The 22186-nt window shown below is 40.2% G+C and overlaps 1 protein-coding gene across 6 annotated transcripts in view; it reads right to left on the bottom strand.

Moving 5' to 3' along the window:
- Nucleotides 1–22186, bottom strand: part of rap1gap2a (RAP1 GTPase activating protein 2a) — a 293355-nt gene that overhangs the window by 129756 nt on the left and 141413 nt on the right. The window contains exon 1 of one of the 6 annotated variants that reach the window (XM_061925634.1): nucleotides 20384–20924. The exons of 4 other annotated variants lie outside the window; for them this stretch is intronic. In XM_061925634.1, the coding sequence (XP_061781618.1) occupies nucleotides 20384–20508 (125 nt within the window). In that variant the 5' untranslated portion in view covers nucleotides 20509–20924. Of the gene's footprint in view, nucleotides 1–20383; nucleotides 20925–22186 lie in introns of those variants that run through there. One more of the 6 variants, XM_061925635.1, reaches the window with a different exon arrangement.

Below are 22186 nucleotides of genomic sequence, written 5' to 3' on the forward strand. Positions count from 1 at the left end.
CTATAGCTCTTGTCTCAAAGTAGGTGTACTGTCACGACCTGTCACATCACGCCGTGATCGTGTTTTTTTGGTGTTTTCCTGTGTGTAGTGTTTTAGTTCTTGTCTTGCGCTCCTATTTTGTTGTTGATTGTCATGTCATGTACGGATGTACTTTGCGGACGCCGTCTGCTGCTCCACACGCTGTAAGTCTTTGCTGTCGTCCAGAATTCTGCTTTGATTTACTTTGCAGCCAGTTCAGTTTTAGCTTCGTTTAGCATAGCCATCCCTAAGCTTCGATGGCTTTTTTTTTAGCGGCACTCGCCTTTTTGTTTATTTATGGTTTAAGCATTAGATACCTTTTTACCTGCACGCTGCCTCCCGTTGTCGTCTGCATATTGTGATAACGACAAACCATGTTCCCGACATCTGCAAAGCAATTAGCTACCTGCTGCCACCTACTGATATGGAAGAGTATTACACGGATACTTAACAACGGCACATTTGCAGATTATAATTACTGGTTTGCAAAAAATAATTTTAACCCAATTAGGTGAAATTACATAATCTCCCACGGCACACCGGACAATATCTCACGGTACACTAGTGTGCCGCGGCACAGTGGTTGAAAAACACTGGCCTAATGTACGGAATCATTTTGGTTGTGCTTACCGACCTCGAAGCTATTTTATTTGGTACATGGTGACCAGTAGATGGCAGTCACACATATGAGATACATGTAATAATAACTAATAATAACTGGGATTTATATAGCGCTTTTCTAAGTACCCAAAGTCGCTTTACATGTAGAACCCATCAATCATTCACACCTGGTGGTGGTAAGCTACTTTCATAGCCACAGCTGCCCTGGGGTAGACTGACGGAAGCGTGGCTGCAATTTGCGCCAACGGCCCCTCCGACCACCACCTATCATTCATCATTCAGTTCACCAGTGTGAGTGGCACCGGGGGCAAAGGGTGAAGTGTCCGGCCCAAGGACACAACGGCAGCGATTTTGGATGGTAAGAGGCGGGGAGCGAACCTGCAACCCTCACGTTTCTGGCACGGTTGCTCTACCCACTACGCCATGCCGCCCCTATGTAGACTGCAATATGATGGCAGTCACAGATAAGACATACGTGTAGACTGCAATATGACTCGAGTAAACCGTCATTTATTACTTGCATCAATTAAATGGTGTATTCTATTCTGCTTTGTTATTGCAATTTCTCTGACTTATTTGACTGTTTCCAGTCTTATTCGGAATGGAATCGAAGCAGGATACCATCACAGCTGGTATACAAAGTAAATATGCAGCTAAATGATGGATAAACGCATGGATGAATGTGTGAAAATAAAAGTACAGAATACATCAGTGTTCGGAAAAAAAATCCCAATTGCATAAATCAATGTGTTTATTGTACATTAGCAACACGTAGCCTAATTGATGCTTTCTAAACCATTTGGCTGCTGTAAGTCACAAACACAAAGCACTAATTAAGCTCTAACGATCACCTTTGCTGTGAAATGACTGCAAAGTGTCTTGTTCAAAAGTTGACTCCGGTTTTGCATGTTTATGACAAACAACAAGGGAGTCGCTATTTGTTTTTTCCACTACCTGTTTTAGTCGCCGTAGCAACCATGTCACGGCTGCCAACATGTTTGCATAGGCTTCACCTGCATGCAGTGTTTCTGGTGACGGTAGGTGGAGTCACAAAGCCATATAAAACATAATAGCATTTGGAAATATCTCCTTACATCTAATATTGATGTTAAGGTGTGATAATTTGTCCGCTTTCTAGGAGGCTCGAGAGAGTCAGGCAATTTTCAAACACCATCCTAAGCCAAAAAATTCCAGCCTATTTTTTTTATTGCCCCATGAAAATGATTGCGATTGAAGCTGTTAAACTTTTGTGGGGGGAAAAAAAACAATTAGAATGACTATTTTACCAGCAAATGACGTTTATTAGATTTGTATTCGTTGTCAGAGATGTGATGTTCACGAACAATCAAATCTTTTGAACAGCTCTTTCAAGTGAACAATGAGGTCAGACATTCGTTTGGAAGCCTTTTTTTTTTTTTTTTTTACACGCATGCAAATTTTGCATCGGCAATTGCCTACTCTGCACATCTGCTGGCAACTGGACTAGAACATGAGTCAGAGTTAAAGGAAACTTAGCAGCATTTGAAATAACTTTTGTTTAAAAAATTAAAATATTTTTACATATTAAAAAAACATTAACTGTATATATATATATTTTTTTTTTTTCTAATTGCTATTTGTTAATTGTATTTATTTTTTATTTAATTATTTGAATTACATTTTGATGGAAAAAAATCAAAACAAATATTTTTACATATTAAAAAACAAAAACAAAAACAAAATATATATATATATATATATTTTTTTATTGTATTCATTTTTTTTTTTTTTAATTATTATTATTATTATTTATTTCCCCCCAAATTATTATTTTACTATTTTTTTCTTCCAATTATTTTTTTTTTTAAATATTTTTTTTATTGTATTATTTTTTATTTGTATTCACTTTTCGGGTTCATTATTCCAAAGGGTAGTAGTTCAAACATACAAACCCCAGGTATGGTAGTGCAATTTTTGTACCCACAATTTAATAATGTCCTATTTTTTTATTGTAGTTCTGTTTTCACTTTTTTATATCCATTAATACATATACTTACTTATTTAGTGTGTAGTATTTTTTTTCCTGACGATGATGATGACATTCTAATAAAATGAATGATCTTTTCCAAAGGGAGTTTATAAACCCACGCTCGTAAACTTGCATAACTTGAAATAAGACTGGATGAAACACAAAGCACACATTGACAGTATAGTCACAATTATAAAATAATTAGGTAAGATTTAATTAAATTATGCACGGAAGAACTCACTTCCATTCTGCTGATGTATTGTCCCATAAAGTCTTCCATCAAGAAGACTTTTATTATAAAGTAATATGCGGCTTTCTCCGGCTATAGTTTGCAGGATGTATTACAACAATGTAAAACAATGTTTTGTTGTTTAATAGTATGCAGACTACAACCTAAACCCAGGACACTTATAGAGAAACTATTAGTCACACCTTCAGTCATTGAGTGGGAACTGAACTGTCACTGGCTTCATCAAGTCAAGCATTTAAATGTATTTTAACATTTGGATGAAACAGCAAGTAGGCCTTTAACTCCCCATAAAACACTGAGGATGGATACCAAATTCTATAATTTTATACTTTTTACCATACTTGCCAACCTTGAGACCTCCAATTTCGGGAGGTGGGGGGGATGGGGGTGGGGGGCATGGTCGGGGGTGGGGCGGGGCGTGGTTGGGGGCGTGGTTAAGAGGGGAGGAGTATATTGACAGCTAGAATTCACCAAGTCAAGTATTTCATACATATACATATATACATATATATATATATGTATATATATATATATATGTATATACATATATATATATACATATATATATATATATACATATATATATATATATATATATATGTATATGTATATATATGTATTAGAGATGCGCGGTTTGCGGGCACAACCGCGGAGTCCGCGGATTATCCGCGGATCGGGCGGATGAAATAAAAAAAAATTAGATTTTATCTGCGGGTCGGGTCGGGTCGGGTGGTTGAAATAAAAAAAAAATAGATTTTAAATAGATTCAGGCGGGTGGCAGTTAAACCAATTCGGAAATATATATACATAGTTAAATGTTGTTACCCACATACGAAAAACGAGCAGGCACCTGCAGCATATGCCACAACAGAAGAAAAAAAAAAAAAGAGATGGACACTTTTACGGAGCGGAGAAGGGACGCCTCGCCGGGGTCCGGGACCGAGGCCCCTTCCCCCGAGAGGGCCCCACCGGGAGCCGTAGCTGAGGCGATCCGCGAGAAGGGCCCGACGCACGTCCAGGGTCACCACCGCGCCCACCGCACCGACACCCCGCCTCATCCGCCTTCGCCGCGGCCGGCGTCACGCGCAGCAGGTAAGCAGCTTACCTGCCCGCCACCCCCGTGGCCGGGGCTCGTAACAGGAGTCACTCCGCGCGCTCCGCCCGCGCAGCTTACCTGCCCGCCACACCGTTGCCGGGGGCGCGTAACAGGGGTCACTCCGCGCGCAGTGCGCTCACGAAATGGGTGGGGCTCACCCTGGTTGATATAGACAGCAGCTAGGACGGTGGCCATGGAAGTTGGAACCCGCTAAGGAGTGTGTAACAACCCACCTGCCGAATCAACTAGCCCTGAAAATGGATGGCGCTGGAGCGTCGGGCCCATATACCCGGCCGTCGTCGGCAGTGAGACGCGCTTGGAGGTGCGCTCAGCGCGGCTCCCATATGATTGCGCACTGGTGTGCGTCTGGGTCGTGACAGCGTGGCACGCGAATGTCTGTGCTGCATTGGATCAGTCTCCTTTCTTTAACAGGCAAAAGCTTTATAACCTCACTAATGCCTTGCATCGTCTATATTAGATATATAACAACGGGCGGGTGCGGGCGGATGGCGGGCGGATGCGGTTCTGATCAAATGTTAGATCGGGTGGATTGCGGATGGTTGACGACTTTCTGATGCGGTTGCGGATGAAATAATTGCCTATCCGCGCATCTCTAATATATATATATGTATATATATATCCTGAAAATATGCAAACAAAACTGTGTTTAGATAATTGATACTTCAAACTTGCATAAATAAATATTAAGGAATATAACATAACTTGGCTTCTGAGAGCTTCAAAATGTAATGAATAAAATGCTAAAGTTGTTGATGAACAAGCAATTATTTTAATAATTAAATATGGTCATTTTAAATGAATTATTATGATAATTTAAAATTAATTATTTCAAATATGTTTATTTTAATGTATAATTCTATGGCTGGATGTAATAAGGAGTCAGAAAAAATACAAATAAAAATACAATTAATTTTGATGTTTTTAGCAAAATATAGTAAACATTTATTTAGTTTTTTTGTTTTTTTTAATTAATACATATATTTATTTGTAGGTAAGATAAACATAATAATACAATTTATCTCTAGTCTGGATGATTTACTTCTTGTCACCCTGTTGTCCTCCCGTCGTGAAAAAAGGCTGTCCTCACTCAGGTCCGCATGGAGCTGGAGGGGGCGTGGCCTCCAGCTCCGGCTGAAAATCGGGAGATTTTCAGGAGAATATTTGTCCCGGGAGGTTTTCGGGAGAGGCGCTGAATTTTGGGAGTCTCCCGGAAAATTCGCGAGGGTTGGCAAGTATGCTTTTTACCGACCAAATTCTGCAAATACAGATTCTTGTAAAGTCAAATGGTATCAATTATCGATAACTGGGTTGCATGTGAAGACACGTCCAGTTGCAAACTCAGCAACGGCGAAAGCACTTGCCGGGAAAACATGCGTATCCATAGCGGACTGCCTCTAGCTAATGTTGCAATTTCCCATGCCAACAAAGAAAGCGTGCCTGAAAGAAAGCGCTGAAAAGTAAAGCTCCACTTTTCAAACTAGCTCAATGCTAATTTACATTAGATATGCCATATACATGATACTGATTATCAGGGTTGTCAATCTTTGTGCACCACGATTCGATTCAGAATCGATTCAAAACAATTTTCGATTAAAAATCAACACTTTTTAATAACAGTTCTATGATTAACTACATTCTTCCATAAAATAAAAAAAAAGTCTATATTACCTAAAAAAAAAAGAAGGGTTTTGTTTAATTAAATTCTACCCCAAAATGTTAAAACGTCAAATACAAATAAGGCAACAGGAGAAGTATTTCACACTTTCCTTTTTGTTTACCATATCCCAATAAACATCTTTTCAGTATTTTAACATAAAAGTGTTTGATTGTGAGGCATTAAAAGCTACAAAATGCAACGAGTCCATCAGACCTACAAACGCTGGCTGAGTAACAACAATATGAACATTACACAAGGGTTAAATCTAAATTTCCACACTTCTATTAGCCCCGGGTCCAGTGGACCCGGACATCTTATATGTAATCATACTTGCCAACCCTCCCGGATTTTCCGGGAGACTCCCGAAATTCAGCGCCTCTCCCGAAAACCCCCCGTCCGCTAACCCACAATATAAACAGCATGCCTGCCCAATCACGTTATAACTGTAGAATGATGGAGGGCGAGTTCTTGGTTTCTTATGTGGGTTTATTGTTAGGCAGTTTCATTAACGTCCTCCCAGCACGGTAACAACACACAACAACAGCAGCAGTCAAGTTTTTGTATACCGTAAAGCAGTTCGTCTGCCGTAAACAGCAATGTTGTGACACTCTTAAACAGGACAATACTGCCATCTAGAGCATTTGATGAAAGCACTTTTGTGCGTGCCACACATCAATGCATCATCAGAGAGGGTGTTCAGCATAGTTCGAAAAATAGTGACAGAGAATAGAACAAGGATGGACAATTCAACCCTTAACTCAACAATGAGTAGATGAGTGTTATGTGTGTGTATATTTGCAAATAAATGAAGACTGAAATTCAAGTATATATATATATATATATATATATAATAAAATAAATACATATATATATATATATATATATATATATATATATATATATATATATATATATATATATATATATACATATATATAGCTAGAATTCACTGAACGTCAAGTATTTCTTATATATATATATATATATATATATATATATATATATATATATATGAAATATGGCCCTGCGATGAGGTGGCGACTTGTCCAGGGTGTACCCCGCCTTCCGCCCGATTGTAGCTGAGATAGGCTCCAGCGCCCCCCGCGACCCCAAAGGGAATAAGCGGTAGAAAATGGATGGATGGATATATGAAATACTTGACTTGGTGAATTCTAGCTGTAAATATACTCTTCCCCTTTTAACCACGCCCCCAACCACACCCCCAACCACGCCCGCAACCACGCCCCCGTCCCACCCCGACCACGCCCACCCCACCCCCCTCCCCCCAACTCCCGAAATCGGAGGTCTCAAGGTTGGCAAGTATGTATGTAATAGAAATGTGAAGGGGGGTGTATGATGTGGGGTCATTAATTATGTATTCTGATATATGTTCTTCACAGACAATGAGCCAAAGTCAGTGAGTCTCAGTTTGAAAAATTAATTAATTGTATCATTTTTCTTTTCATAAAAAATGAAAACGGGTCCCACAGACCCAAACACCACACAAGGGTTAAAAGAGTAGTAGATAGTAGTTTTTGCCTCTGTTTAATTACTGTGTGTTTCAAATAACAATATAAACAACAATAATATCAATAATAAAACAGAACAAACAAAAGTTAAATATTGTGTTATCATTGTGAAACTGCCAATAGCACTCAACATAATTAAAGATCAATACTTTACAGTTAATACATGTGATTAGTATTGGTATCGACCAATCTGACTCATGGACTATCGTATCGGAATCGGTAGCATAAAACCCTGATCGAAACATCCCTAGTATTGACATGCCAAAAATTGGACAGATTATTTTGCATTTAAGGATGCCTCCTATTTGTGGTGGTAAAAAACACTGCTTGGTTATATTTTCGCTTCCAGATGGCGAAAAGGAGTCCAGGAAAAAGGCTTAAGCATGAGAACATTACTTAATGGTAGGAAGACGACCCAGCTAAGAGCACAAAAAAAAGGAAGGTGTCCACAAGATTTACAGACCACTAAAGTAGGTGTTGTGCGGTTGCCATGGAAATGCCACAGATGCTTTTTCCCCTTCGACAAGCCAGTGTGCCATCATAATCATTTGCAAGCTGTACTTCATTCATATCCTCCCTCTTACCCTATACAGGGTTAGGGGCGAGACGGGGCTTATCCCGCAGCTGAATGTGGGCAAGGGGCGGAGTACACCCTGGATCACACAAGCCTTACATTCAGGATTGCCTTCCTTTTTTTTAATGGGACCAAAAAACATGCAATGATAGGATTAAAAAAATAATGTGCAGAAGATTAGCATTAATGCATGAAGGAAAATATATAAACACACCAGCAACTGGGTCATGCTGTTAATTTTTTTTTTTTTTTTTTGCCTCATCTCTTACTTAAAGGGGGACTGCACTTTTTTTTTTTTAAATTTATTTTGCCTATCGTTCACAATAATTACGAGAGAAAAGAAGACCTTTTTTTTTTGTTTTTTTTTGCATTCTAACATGTAAAAATCGGCGTGTTCTTGGTGGCTAGCAATGCAGCTAATGAGAGCAATTGATTCTACCGCTCAATCACTTTAAAAATGCATTAAAAAAACATCAACAATACTTCATTTACATTCCGTGACCTGTATGATAACCAAAATGTAGCAACATTGTTATTGTAAGAGCAAAAACATTTTTTTACGGTTTATTTGGGTAAGCACTCCATTTATGTCAAAATGGCATGGCTTCAAATTCCACATTTTGCAGCTTTGAGTCACTTTCACCTCACTCTCTCGGCTTCCGTCTGCTCCAACGTCTCACCTTTCCTTCGCGCTCGCTTCTATAAAGCAGTTCATCCTCAGTGTTTTCAGCTTCAAAAAGATAACGTTTTGAATCCTCATTTGTCCAAAAATAGTCGTCTTCGTTGTTTTGTTTTGTTTATTTGACCAAATCTACCATGATTAGAGCGAACATTTTTTTTACGGTTTATTTGGGTAAGCACTCCATTTATGTCAAAATGGCATGGCTTCAAATTCCACATTTTGCAGCTTTGAGTCACTTTCACCTCACTCTCTCGGCTTCTGTCTGCTCCAACGTCTCACCTTTCCTTCGCTCTCGCTTCTATAACCAGCAGTTCATCCTCAGTGTATTCAGCTTAAAAAAGATAACGTTTTGAATCCTCATTTGTCCAAAAATAGTCGTCTTCGTTGTTTTGTTTTGTTTTTGTTTTGTTTATTTTACCAAATCTACCATGATTAGAGCGAACATTTTTTTACGGTTTATTTGAGTATGCACTCCATTTATGTGAAAATGGCATGGCTTCAAATTCCACATTTTGCAGCTTCGAGTCACTTTCACCTCACTTTCTCGGCTTCCGTCCGCTCCAACGTCTCACCTTTCCTTTGCGCTCGCTTCTATAACCAGCAGTTCATCCTCAGTGTATTCAGCTTCAAAAAGATAACGTTTTGAATCCTCATTTGTCCAAAAATAGTCTTCTTCGTTGTTTTGTTTTGTTTTGTTTATTTGACCAAATCTACCATGATTAGAGTGAACTTTTTTTTTTTACGGTTTATTTGGGTATGCACTCCATTTATGTCAAAATGGCATGGCTTCAAATTCCACATTTTGCAGCTTCGAGTCACTTTCACCTCACTTTCTCGGCTTCCGTCCGCTCCAACGTCTCACCTTTCCTTCGCGCTCGCGTCTATAACCAGCAGTTCATCCTCAGTGTATTCAGCTTCAAAAAGATAACGTCTTGAATCCTCATTTGTCCAAAAATAGTCGTCTTCGTTGTTTTGTTTTGTTTTTGTTTTGTTTATTTTACCAAATCTACCATGAATAGAGCGAACATTTTTTTACGGTTTATTTGGGTAAGCACTCCATTTATGTCAAAAATGGCATGGCTTCAAATTCCACATTTTGCAGCTTTGAGTCACTTTCACCTCACTCTCTCGGCTTCCGTCTGCTCCAACGTCTCACCTTTCCTTCGCGCTCGCTTCTATAACCAGCAGTTCATCCTCAGTGTATTCAGCTTAAAAAAGATAACGTTTTGAATCCTCATTTGTCCAAAAATAGTCGTCTTCGTTGTTTTGTTTTGTTTTTGTTTTGTTTATTTTACCAAATCTACCATGATTAGAGCGAACATTTTTTTTACGGTTTATTTGGGTATGCACTCCATTTATGTGAAAATGGCATGGCTTCAAATTCCACATTTTGCAGCTTCGAGTCACTTTCACCTCACTTTCTCGGCTTCCGTCCGCTCCAACGTCTCACCTTTCCTTTGCGTTCGCTTCTATAACCAGCAGTTCATCCTCAGTGTATTCAGCTTCAAAAAGATAACGTTGTGAATCCTCATTTGTCCAAAAATAGTCGTCTTCATTGTTTTGTTTATTTTACCAAATCTACCATGATTAGAGCGAACATTTTTTTTTACGGTTTATTTGGGTATGCACTCCATTAATGTCAAAATGGCATGGCTTCAAATTCCACATTTTGCAGCTTCGAGTCACTTTCACCTCACTTTCTCGGCTTCTGTCTGCTCTAACGTCTCACCCTTTCTTTGCGCTCGCTTCTATAACCAGCAGTTCATCCTCAGTGTATTCAGCTTCAAAAAGATAACGTTGTGAATCCTCATTTGTCCAAAAATAGTCGTCTTCGTTGTTTTTGTTTTGTTTTGTTTTTACCAAATCTACCATGATTAGAAGACACACTTGTGTTTGTTTCAGGAAGTTGGAACACACATTTGTTGCCACTAGTAGGAAGTGTGTTGCTATGGAAACGGAAATCAATGCACTGAAAAAATTGATTTAAATGATCAAATTACAGTAAATATTATAAATATTACATATTGTTATGAACGTGTCTATTACTACATGATATATAAACTTGCAGTGTGTATACAAAACGTTGTTGGAGGGTTTTGAAGTTGTCTTAGAGGGCTTTAATGCGTGGACAGCACCTTTTAGCTCTTATTTCCAAAATTGTGTACACTACTGAATTGGGGTCTTATGCTGACATATGGACACTTATACTGCTATCTGGTGGTGTCAGAAGTGTATAACATACAATGGAATTTGGGAAAAAAAAGTGTAAAAATAAAAATTAGCATGTCACTACACATGAAGTACATGTTTGTGTACTTATGGACTAAGTACATCATATCAAAAGATGATTTTTAGTTTTTATTCTAATTAGGGTCCAATAAGCCCAAATAGCAAAGATAAATAATTAAAAAAAAGCCTATAGACAAACAGCTTGGGCCTTAAGAGGTTAAGGCTACAACGGTGACTGACTCCAATTAGCTGCATCTACCAAGCGGTTTTGTTTTTTTTCATCTTTAAAATCCAAAAAAAAAAAAAAAAGACAAAAGTTCTTGTCTCTCGTAATGATTGTGAACGATAGGCAAAATTCCAAAAAAAGTGCCGTTTCCCTTTAAAGCTTGAGTAAAGAATGCACTATACCGACCTGATCAGTCCGAAAGACAGTATTATCTGCTCACAGATGCCACCTGGTGGTTGTTTAAGCACACTGAAACTAGACTTGGACAATCCCACTCCTTAGTACTATCTATCTATCTTAATGCTTCAGTCACGGGCAGGATTCTCACAGGAATGAGGCCTAAACACAACCTTAGTCTATGGGCACAGAGATGAGTGCAATACTATAAATATAACACTTGTTACAAACCCATGCATCAAATACATTGAAAACGATTTAAGTCAGAAAGGAGCCACAGAACATTAGCGCGTTAAAACCGTCTTGAAATTGTGTCATCATGTGAGACTGCCACAGCGATAGAAATGGCAGCCGTGCTATGTTTTATAGGCGCGCCTCAGGCTATTTCAGCTGTCCTGACGTGGACAGTTGTCATTTGTTATGAAGCGGAAAAAAAACCCACACAGTAGCCAGATCACATGTTTGTGGCCGCAATGCATTGTGGGTGACATGCTGCCCTGCCCTAACATATTAATCATGGCGCTGTTTTTCTTTTGCACTTTGGACTAATACGGATGTTCGTACCACATGGAAATATAGTAAACATACCCTTTTTTGAGTACATTTAGTTGACTATTGGTCATGGTATTTATGTTTGTCTTATTTAGTACAAACAGTGTTTATTTGTGAAATGCATCAAGGAGAATCACAGTAAAATAATCCTAATATGTTCATTTATTACATACTTGACGTAACATTAGTTTCATATATCGATGTCGGTTGATATCACTATCGGAAATGAAGTGCTGGGCAGTATCGGCGTATAAGATATCGGAAATTAAGCCAATATCCATGCTAGAGGGTGTCCTGATATAACTTCTTTACTTCCGATACAATACCGATATTAGAGCCTTGAGTAATGGTCGATACCGATAGTGAGCCGATGCGATATCAGAACAAATCATACATATTTTTGTAGTGTGGAATGTAAAAAAAAGGCCTGATCAAGTGAAATTACTCAAACGGAGAACAATGGCTGTCTTTAAGTTGACACTTGAGTTGAGTTTGTGTTTATTTGGAACATGCATGCATACAACATGATACATCATAATTTCCAGTTTCTCTATTCAACATGTTCGAAAAGGAGTAGGAAGAAGCAGAGCTTATTTGATCCTATCACTTATCCTTTACATAGCAGCTGCTAAAACTTTTGTTCACTTCCAGTTGTCACTTTATTCACACTATACAGTTACGGCGCACGCGCAGTCTGCTCCTCCCTCCTCTGCGGGAGCAGGGGCGCCGCTAGGGATTTTGGGCCCCATGAAAAGAATCTTTACAGGGCCCCCAACACAGTGTCATTATTTTTTCTGTATTATAATTTCATCATCATTAGGGGCCTCTCTGGGCCCCCCTCCATCATGGGCCCCTAGAATCCGTCTCCTTTACACCCCCCTTTTCGGCGCCCCTGTGCGGGAGCACCTAGAAGCTCCGCTGTGAGCTCTACAGGACACGCCCCCGCGTTTGCTGCAGCCGGAGACAATCTGCAATCTGCGCACCTGGACCTGATGAGAGGGAGCTGAATAAAGGATCAGTGGACCCAAGGATCCTGGCGGGAACTTAGTTTCTCAATGGTGTACCGTAAGCCTACTCTAGCTTGATGCTCTCTGTTTTCCCTCGGCGTTTTCCCTCCGTGCCTGACTTCCTTGTTTGTCCTCCCTCAGTGCCCTCCCGAGTTTTGCCCTTGATGATTCTTCCGTTGATTTTCCCTGTGGACTTTGGACTGCCTTCCTCGATCCTTGACCCTCGCCCGGACACGGACCTTGTTACTCCTCTCCTGCCCTGGACCACCTGCCTGCCCCACGGACTGCCTCGTTCCTTCGCTCTCAACACTTGGTAACACACACTTAAGCTAACTACACACATAGCCTCACACACACACACACACACACACACTTGGGTTTTGACACTCTCCATTTCCTTAGTTTAGTTTATTAGTTAGTATTGTTTATTATTATATATATATTGACTATATATATATATAATAAATTATTGAACATTACTGCCCCCTGGTGTCTGTGCTGTCATCTCCCCTCTGTTAAACCATAACATATACTCCATAAGTAATAACATTAAAAATAAAGAAATAATAATTAGTGAAGTAAGTTATATTTCATATGGTGAGATAAATAAGATTACCTAGAAAAGGAATGAATGGATCAAATAAATTCAGAATTTATTTAGTGGCCTATATGACGCATGACGTTGAAAAATGCGGACACGTTTGTTACTGGATACTTTCTAATACGCTTCTGCCTTGGAGACTTTGTATCTGTAAGTGAAATGCAACTACAATTATTTAATACTTGTCCATATTCACAAAGGTGGTGTTTTAGATGGGAATATTGTTCAGTTAAGGACACCTATTAGGTACGTCCAGCTTGTGCGCTATTGTGTGCTTAGCTGTTGGGTAGCGGCAAGCTCCTCGTAGCTAATTATTTACTTTTGTACTGTACTTACTGGAGGACATATAGATGTTACATGGCTGCCAGACTATGCACAAGTACACACGCTGCAGGACTGCTTGTATCGGAGATTTTAGATGCAAGCCAGTATTACCCGATGCTGGTTCTGTTGCTGATATCGGACCGATATCAATATCGAATTAAAAACACCCCCTACTCTGCACTATATATTGTATTTTAGAATATGTCTCCGCTCTCTTTGTGAGTGTTTCTTACAAAGTGAATTTGCCAACCATTAGTCTTGTAGGCACATTTTACAGTTTTTTAGACGTCAATGCCATATTTTATTACAAAAGTGCCACCTTACACACAAGAAGTGTTGTGTTTATGTCATCATTTCGTGTGCATGCCACTCATAGGATATTATGAAGCCGCTTTTGTTATTGTCATTATTCGTTTGACCTTTCATTCTCCGAGGTAAATGAGGGAGATTAAATGATATCCCAAATAATTAACACTTCATAAAAGGTGACACTTCCTAAGGCTCCTGGACAAAATGCTTAAATGTCGGGCGGATATATTAGCATGCGGAATAGTGTGTTACTAGCTATTTTCATTCAAAACAATGTCTGCCCAGGCTGGTGTGACAGAGAAGGGCTAATAAAAATACACCTAAGTGTCTACAGGGATGAGTACGTTTCACATTTGAGCCGATACAGTACCAATTTCCCGGTACCTGGGAATCTATACTTTTTACAATCAACAGTAAATACTTCCCGTCCTTTTGAGTGAGTTAATAATCGTTAATTATTAAATAATATACTTTTTTTAATGTAATTTTTTAAAATGAGGGTTAGGGTTATTATATTGTAGACTTTGCATGCAGGTGCAATTCCACAGTGTTAGATGGCAGTCGTGTATAGACTGTGGTGTGTTGTCTTTAATATTAAGCTGAATGTGCCAAGCTCGTCTTCTGTTGTGCCCTACAAATTGTCTATACAAGGGGTCGGCAACCTTTACCAGTCAAAGAGCCATTTTGACCAGTTTCACAAATTATAGAAAACAATGGGAGCCGCAAAATTTTTTGAAATTTTAAATGAAATAACATTGCATATACATTTTTTTTTTGCTTTGTGCTACGTATAAACCAGGGGTCTCAGACACGCTGCCCACACCTTTATATGGAATTTTTAAGCTGGTGTGGCACACAGGTTTTTCAATGAATAGCGATTGTCAGCGTCATGCGTGCCGTGATGGTACAGCATATAGCGCCCACTACAGCCAGCGTGCCTGATCAGACACATGTTGTATGGGACTTCCGCTTGCTCACGTAGGTGACAGCAAGGCATACTTGCTCAACAACCACACAGGTTGCACTGACGGTGTCGGTATAAAAAGCAACTTTAACACTCTTACTAATAAAGCGCCACACTGTGAACCCACACCAAACAAGAATGACAAACACATTTCGGGAGAACATCTGCACCGTAACACAACATAAACACAACAGGACAAATACCCAGAATCCCATGCAGCCCTAACTCTTCCGGGCTACATTATACACCCCCGCTACCAAACCCCGCCCACCTCAACCGACGCACAGAGGGGGGGGGGGGGGGGGGGGGGGGGTTTGATGTGTGAGGGAGCAGGCTTGGGGTGGGGGCGGGGTTTGGTGGTAGCAGGGGTGTATAATGTAGCCCGGAAGAGTCAGGGCTGCACGGGATTCTGGGTGTTTGTTCTGTTGTGTTTATGTTGTGTTAAGGTGCAGATGTTCTCCCGAAATGTGTTTGTCATTCTTGTTTGGTTTTGGTTCAAAGTGTGGCGCATTATTAGTAAGAGTGTTAAAGTTGTTTTATATGATCACCGTCAGTGTAACCTGTGTGGCTGTTGACCAAGTATGCCTTGCTGTCACGTCTGTGTTCAAGCAGAAGATGTATATTGTATAACAAGTGTTAAGCTGGCATGCTGTCAATACAGATTGTAGAGGGCGTCAAATGTTGTACCATCACGGCACGCCCTTATAATAGCTTTAAGGGTGAAAATCGGTGAATATTAATAATTTTTCTGCGAGAAGCACTGAAATCTGGAAGTCTCACGGGAAAATTGGGGGGTTCAGCAAGTAAGCTGCTGAGCCGCATCAGAGTGCTCAAAGAGCCGCATGTGGCTCCGGAGCCGCGGGTTGCCGACCCCTGGTCTATACTGTAAGTATTGTGCTTTTATCATGGATGTCCCGATCAACATTTTTGGCTTCCGATCACGATCCAATTTTTTGGCGTCAGATCCGAGTTCTGATCCAATACTGTGACAATAGATAATAGAACTGATAGAGTTTAATTGCAAGTAACTAAAGAGACAATAACACCTTTTTACAAAGCTTGAATTGTAAAATGTATAATTTGCTATGAGTGTTGTAAACCAGATGATGTATCAAATGTATGGTATTGAATGCTGCCTATCATTTTATTTAAACAAAATAAAGTGGCTCTGTGGAGGGAAAGTGTAGTCAGCGCTGCTTGTAGGAGGAAAAGTCACCGCCGCTGTCCATGGTACTGAAGACGAGTATCAACGGGCAGGGGCGGGGCATGTGCTGACTGCGAGACACAGCGGGCAGGTGATTAGATTTCACAGGTGGTACCTGTTAATCTAATCATCTGTTGTCTTTTAACACTAAGCAGCCGGGAGCAGAGCGAGAGCGAGGATTGGGAGTGACGGCAACGTCACGACATGCGGAAAGACATTTTTGAAAATCTTGTGGCAAACATTAAAACTTTGTTAAACCTGCACGCTTGGCTCTTGTGCCGTGTCTACAGTGGAGCTGCTAGGAAGCGACTTCCACAGGCTCGTTCACAATGACCGATCATAGCAAAAACTACTATTGGCTCCTATTTAAATCAGTTGGGTTTTGCCCTCAAAGCCTTAATGTATCCAGAGACTTACTCCCTGACTTTGTAAACAGCAACAAAAATTGTAATAATATGAAAAAAGAACAAAAAAAAAAAATCGATTTAATAACTTTAGTATCGTTTATACACTGATACCACACTAGGTAGCGGTTGGCTTCTTGTTTCGTCCATTCCTTTTCCTCCAGTCCTCCAGTGATAACGATACTTGGAAGAAACTTAAGGTTATTTTCCGCGGTGGTGGTGAGGATTAGCAATTTAGAAGCGGCTTCGCACTGTGCATTCATCGCAACTTGGTCTCAAAGTCGAGTCGGTGTTCTGGCAAGACATGCAGCCAACTCCTGCATGTATGTAACAAATAATATAGAAACGTAAATGTGTCTGCTTGAGGAATCTTAGCCATGTAAATACTCGGACAAAGCTGCAGTAAAGATCGACTGGGTATCTCACTGGGTTAGGGTTCAACGTATCACAGATACAAATATGGGCCCCGATCAATACATCTCTATTTAATACACACCAAGCCGTTTGATTGTAACGCACATTTTTAGTGGTAATTTGCATTACCAAATTTGGAGGTGGTGAAATCGCCATGTAAAATCGCTAATGCTAACCAATAGCATGTATATGGCATATGCAATGTGAATTAGCATCAAGCAACATTATGTAGAGGCAGTTTGAGTGCTTGTTTCCCTGCCAATGTTTTGTCTGCAACTGGACAAGGTATCTTAATATGGCACCATTTGACTTCACATGATCCCGGTAATACCGACAAAAATTTAGTCGGTGCCCATAGAAGTACCCATCATTTAGAGTAAATGTGTAGAAAAAAAGAAAAAAAAGTCACATGTCAGCCATCTCACACATTTACAGCATCTTACCTGTTCAAACAGGTGGTATGTTCCCAGCCCGTAACAAGCGTCACTGTTGACATAGCTCAGGGGTCGGCAACCCAAAACGTTGAAAGAGCCACATTGGACCAAAATCACAAAAAATGAATCCGTCTGAAGCCGCAAAAAATTAAAAGCCATATATAAGTCTTATAATGAAGGCAACACATGACATAAGTGTCTAGCTATAATAGCCTACTATCAGAATGAGTATGTGTCGCAGGCTGAAGCAAATCTTCCTTGACATTTAATATTTATTCTACACATTTTTACAACATTAGAAACTATTAGTAAATCAGAGACTAGTCAGAAGGTGAGATAACTCCCGGAAATTACTGGCTTTTAATGGCCAAAAGGTATAGATGTGTGTGTCCAAGTTAAAGGAAACTGCAGGCTGTCTTCATCTAATGTATGTATTACAATCTTTGGCAAGCTAGGTAATGCTTGCCGTGGTCTGGAACAACACGGCAACATTTGCTGTTGTCTGGAACAACATGGCAACGTTTGCTGTGGTCTGGAACAAAATGGCACACCAACAACTGTCCGAAATGCAGCCAATGTTACATACAGATAATGTGTCATGAAACATGCAAAACTAAATTAATATACAAAGAGGATACAAGGAAAGGATATTAAATGAGCTCAAATGTACCTACAAATGAGGCATAATGATGCAATATGTACATACAGCGAGCCTAAATAGCATGTTGGCATGGATTAGCTTGCAGTCATGCACTGACCAAATATGCCTGGTTGGCACTGCAACAAGTCAACAACATCAACAAAGCGCACCACAGCATGAAACTTTTGGTGGACAAAATGAGACAAAGGAGTGGAAGATTTTACATGAAAACAAACTGTTGCGTCACAGTCCACACTATGGTGAGTTCAAGAACCGCCAAAATTAGTAGGACAAAACGATGTTCACCAAATACTCTCATCAGTGAAGCATACACACACACACATTAAACAGTGGGCTTTCTGTTGTTGTGTTCCCTAATTTTGAGTATACATAAATAAAGGTGTGTGTTGCTGAGCCTGACCTGGACATAATCTGGACTGGACCTGGTTTTAAGAACTCTTTAAACAATTTAATTTCATTGACAACCTGGTCTGGTGAAAATAGTGTCCTTTAGTTTAAAAAAAAAACATAATTCTTGAACAAAAAATAAACTAAAATAAAATAAAAACAGTTACATAGAAACTAGTAATTAATAAAAATGAGTAAAATTAACTGTTAAAGGTTAGTACTATTAGTGGATCAGCAGTACACACAATCATGTATCCCTTGCAGACAGCATTGATATATATTGTAGGAACCAGAATATTAATAACAGAAGAAAACAACCCTTTTGTGTGAATGAGTGTAAATGGGGGAGGGAGGGTTTTTGGATTGGTGCACTAATTGTAAGTGTATCTTTTGTTTTTTATGTTGATTTAATAATAATAATAATAAAAACAAAAAACAAACAAAAAAAACAGTGAGCTTTCTAACAATTGGTAAGGTTTTTCCTCAAACAAAAAACATACGAAAACCCAAAACATATTGTTCACCCATCTTTTTCCCCTTGAGCCACTAGGGCGGCAGTAAAGAGCCCGAGAGTTGCGGGTTGCTGACCCACAACATAGCTGCTAGTCATACTTGCCAACCCTCCCGATTTTCCCGGGAGACTCCCGAATTTCATTGCCCCTCCCGAAAATCTCCCGGGGCAACCATTCTCCCGAATTTCTCTCGATTTCCACCCGGACAACAATATTGGGGGCGTGCCTTAAAGGCACTGCCTTTAGCGTCCTCACTCACCTGAACAGGAGACTATTACCGTATTTTTCGGAGTATAAATCGCACCGGAGTATAAGTCGCACCTGCCGAAAATGCATAATAAAGAAGGAAAAAACCAAAAGAAATCGCACTGGAGCCCGGCCAAACTATGAAAAAAACTGCGACTTATAGTCCGAAAAATACGGTATATATGTCTCCGTTATCCATAGGTTTATCTATAACCCATAAAGTAGGCAGGCACGGAGCTATTTCTCAGCGTGTGTTAATTCCAGCCGGCACGTTAATACACTGACACACAACATCCGGATTCCCATCACGCATTGCTTCAAAACTACGGCAAGTAGTCATGTCCAAAAACATAACAGAGACGAAGCAGAAGAACGAAGAAGAGACATGGCGACGACGAGTAAGAAGAAGAAGTACGGTTACAAGTTCCAAAATGATTGGAAAAAATAATTTCAGTTCATCCAGGACAGCTCGAAGGGGAAGGGATATGCTGCCTGCACATTTTGTAGATCGGACTTCTCCATTGAACACGCTGGCCGAACGGATATACTCATTCATGAACGGATTATTTATATGTATATATATATATACACATATATATAAGAAATACTTGAAAATATATACACCCCCCGCTACCCCACCTCAACACCCCCCCATCTCCCGAATTCGGAGGTCTCAAGGTTGGCAAGTATGCTGCTAGTAGCAGTGGCATGCTGTCTCCTGAGCTTTTTTTTTTAATCGTGTATCATAAGACCAGCTGGTACTTTTGCAGAGCACACTTGTACTCTACTAACATCCGAGTGGGTGTGCAGAAACAAGCGGAGACAAAACCGCCAATCGGTCCAGCCTAGCCTTCAACAAGTGTCCACTCATGATGCTTGAGCACGGCAACAGCTGTTTAGAACGGCATACACACGGATGGACTGCGCTTCACTTTCACCTTTCATGCGCCACAATCCTCTTTCACTCACTTAAAGCCTCTTTACACGTTTTTTTTTGCTTTGTCCTACTTTGTACTGATCGGCTACTGTCTTTCCTCCTTTCACTCAGAATAATCATGTGTTCCTATCTACCCCTTTTTCCATGTTTCTACTGACCCAAATACAGTAGAAAAGTGTGCACGAGGCACAGGTAAATACAAAGACGACCTGCAATAAACCAGCACATGCAAACCCAATCAACAATGCCATCCCTACAACTGATAAAGTTGAAGAGCTTGTTATGGTTTGGCAGACATCCAAAACCCTAAGTCCTTATCAGACAATGAACTTCACCCACCCTTCGCTCTCCTCTCTCTCCTTCTCCTTGGCCTTACGCGACTTGTGCAGGAGTCCGATCAGGATCACCGCGGCGCGGATGCCGGCTTTTTTGCTGTGCAGTCGCCCCCCCGCTGTCTGAGACATGGCGGGTGCCTCCAGGATGGGTTCGGGTGACAACCGGTCCAAGGTCAGGCTGGTCCCGGGACTCCCCGGTGCCAGGAGTGGCTTGGCGGCGGGCTTCCGGGGATCCAGTGCGAGCTGCGGAAGTTCTTCAATCTTAGAGAAAAGTCTCCTTTGTCAGATCCGACGTTGCTCTGAGAAGATGGTAGTGTCCAGGTTGCCCCCACCCCGGTTGGCCCTTGACTCTAGCCCAAGGTGAACTATCTGCATCCCTGGCTCCAGCAATGCTTCACTGCCTCCGTCTCATGTTGTTTGATGACAGCGTGAAGAGTTTTGCAGCAGACGGTCTGCATCTCTCTACCTTCTCTTCCTTCAGCTCGCCTCCTCTCCTGACATGCTGTCCTGCCTCTCTCTCTCTCTGACTGCTGCTGCTCTGCTCCCTCCTCGCTGTCCTCTAAGCCCCCTGTCCTCGCTCTCTCATTGGCTGGTGTCGCAGCAAGCACCGCCCATTTCTCCTCCCATCCATAGAGGACCTCCCCTCCGTGTTTGTAGCTTTGATGTTGGCAATTTCATTGTCATCTCTCTTGCAGTTGTGCCAAAAGAGCCATTCGTCCGTAGACCTACAATTAGCATGTTTTGGACCAAAACGATAACTGTGCTGACAAATTGATGTCCCCCGCAAAAAGAGGAAATTACTGAAATGTGTGAAAACATAGCATGCTCAATCTTTGCCAAGGTTATCAGAAAGTAGACAGAAACAAATGCACTCCTATGCCACCTGTTTAGTGATGTGCGGATCGATATTGATATATTGTCGATATTTAGCAGAAAGATCTGGTATCGGTAATGCTACCACAATACTGGACCCCTGGTATCGGTGGTATCGGTATTATATCGATTTCACTGGTACCAGATGTTTTTGCTCAAATATCAAATCCAGTGGCGGGCCGTGCGTTTCCCACCTAAAACTCAAAATCTAAGTAAGATTTAATATCTCAAATAAGGGTGATAGTTGCTTATTTTCTGTCTGATAAAATACTTCTTCTCACTCAGCAGATTTTATGTTAGAGTGTTTTACTTGTTTTAAGTGTTTTGGTCCTAAATGATCTCAGTAAGATATTACAGCTTGTTGCTGAGATTTTATGACCTATATTGAATAAAACATGCTTGAAACTAGAATATCAACTGTTGCAAAAGCTGTGTCATCAACACTCACAAGTATAAAACTGCTTTTTCAAAGTAATAATTTCTTATTTCAAGCATGAACAAAGAAATCATGACTTTGACACAATTGTGTCTCATAATTAAAACAGGTGACAGCCAAATGGACTTTGCTGTTTTATTTTCAATTAAACAATATAATATACGTACTCATATAGTAGTACAGTTGGCACAGTACAGTAAACTGACAGTTAATATTTGAACATTTAACATGTGACATTCAAACAATTTTGAACAGAAATAGTTCATGCACATTCAGATAAATTCTTCCAAATTACAATAAAAAAAATTTGGGTCGGGGGCCGGGCCGTAAATATATATACGTATATATACTGTAAATATATATATATCTATATATATATATAAATATTCCTTGCGCAATATATATATATATATATATATATATATATTCCTTGCGCAATAATTGACTGAAAGAGCCCGCACTTGGCGCGATGATGTCATGTTATCCATGGAAAAATGC

The sequence above is a fragment of the Nerophis lumbriciformis genome, linkage group LG30 (assembly GCF_033978685.3).
Source record: "Nerophis lumbriciformis linkage group LG30, RoL_Nlum_v2.1, whole genome shotgun sequence".
Classification (NCBI taxonomy): domain Eukaryota; kingdom Metazoa; phylum Chordata; class Actinopteri; order Syngnathiformes; family Syngnathidae; genus Nerophis; species Nerophis lumbriciformis.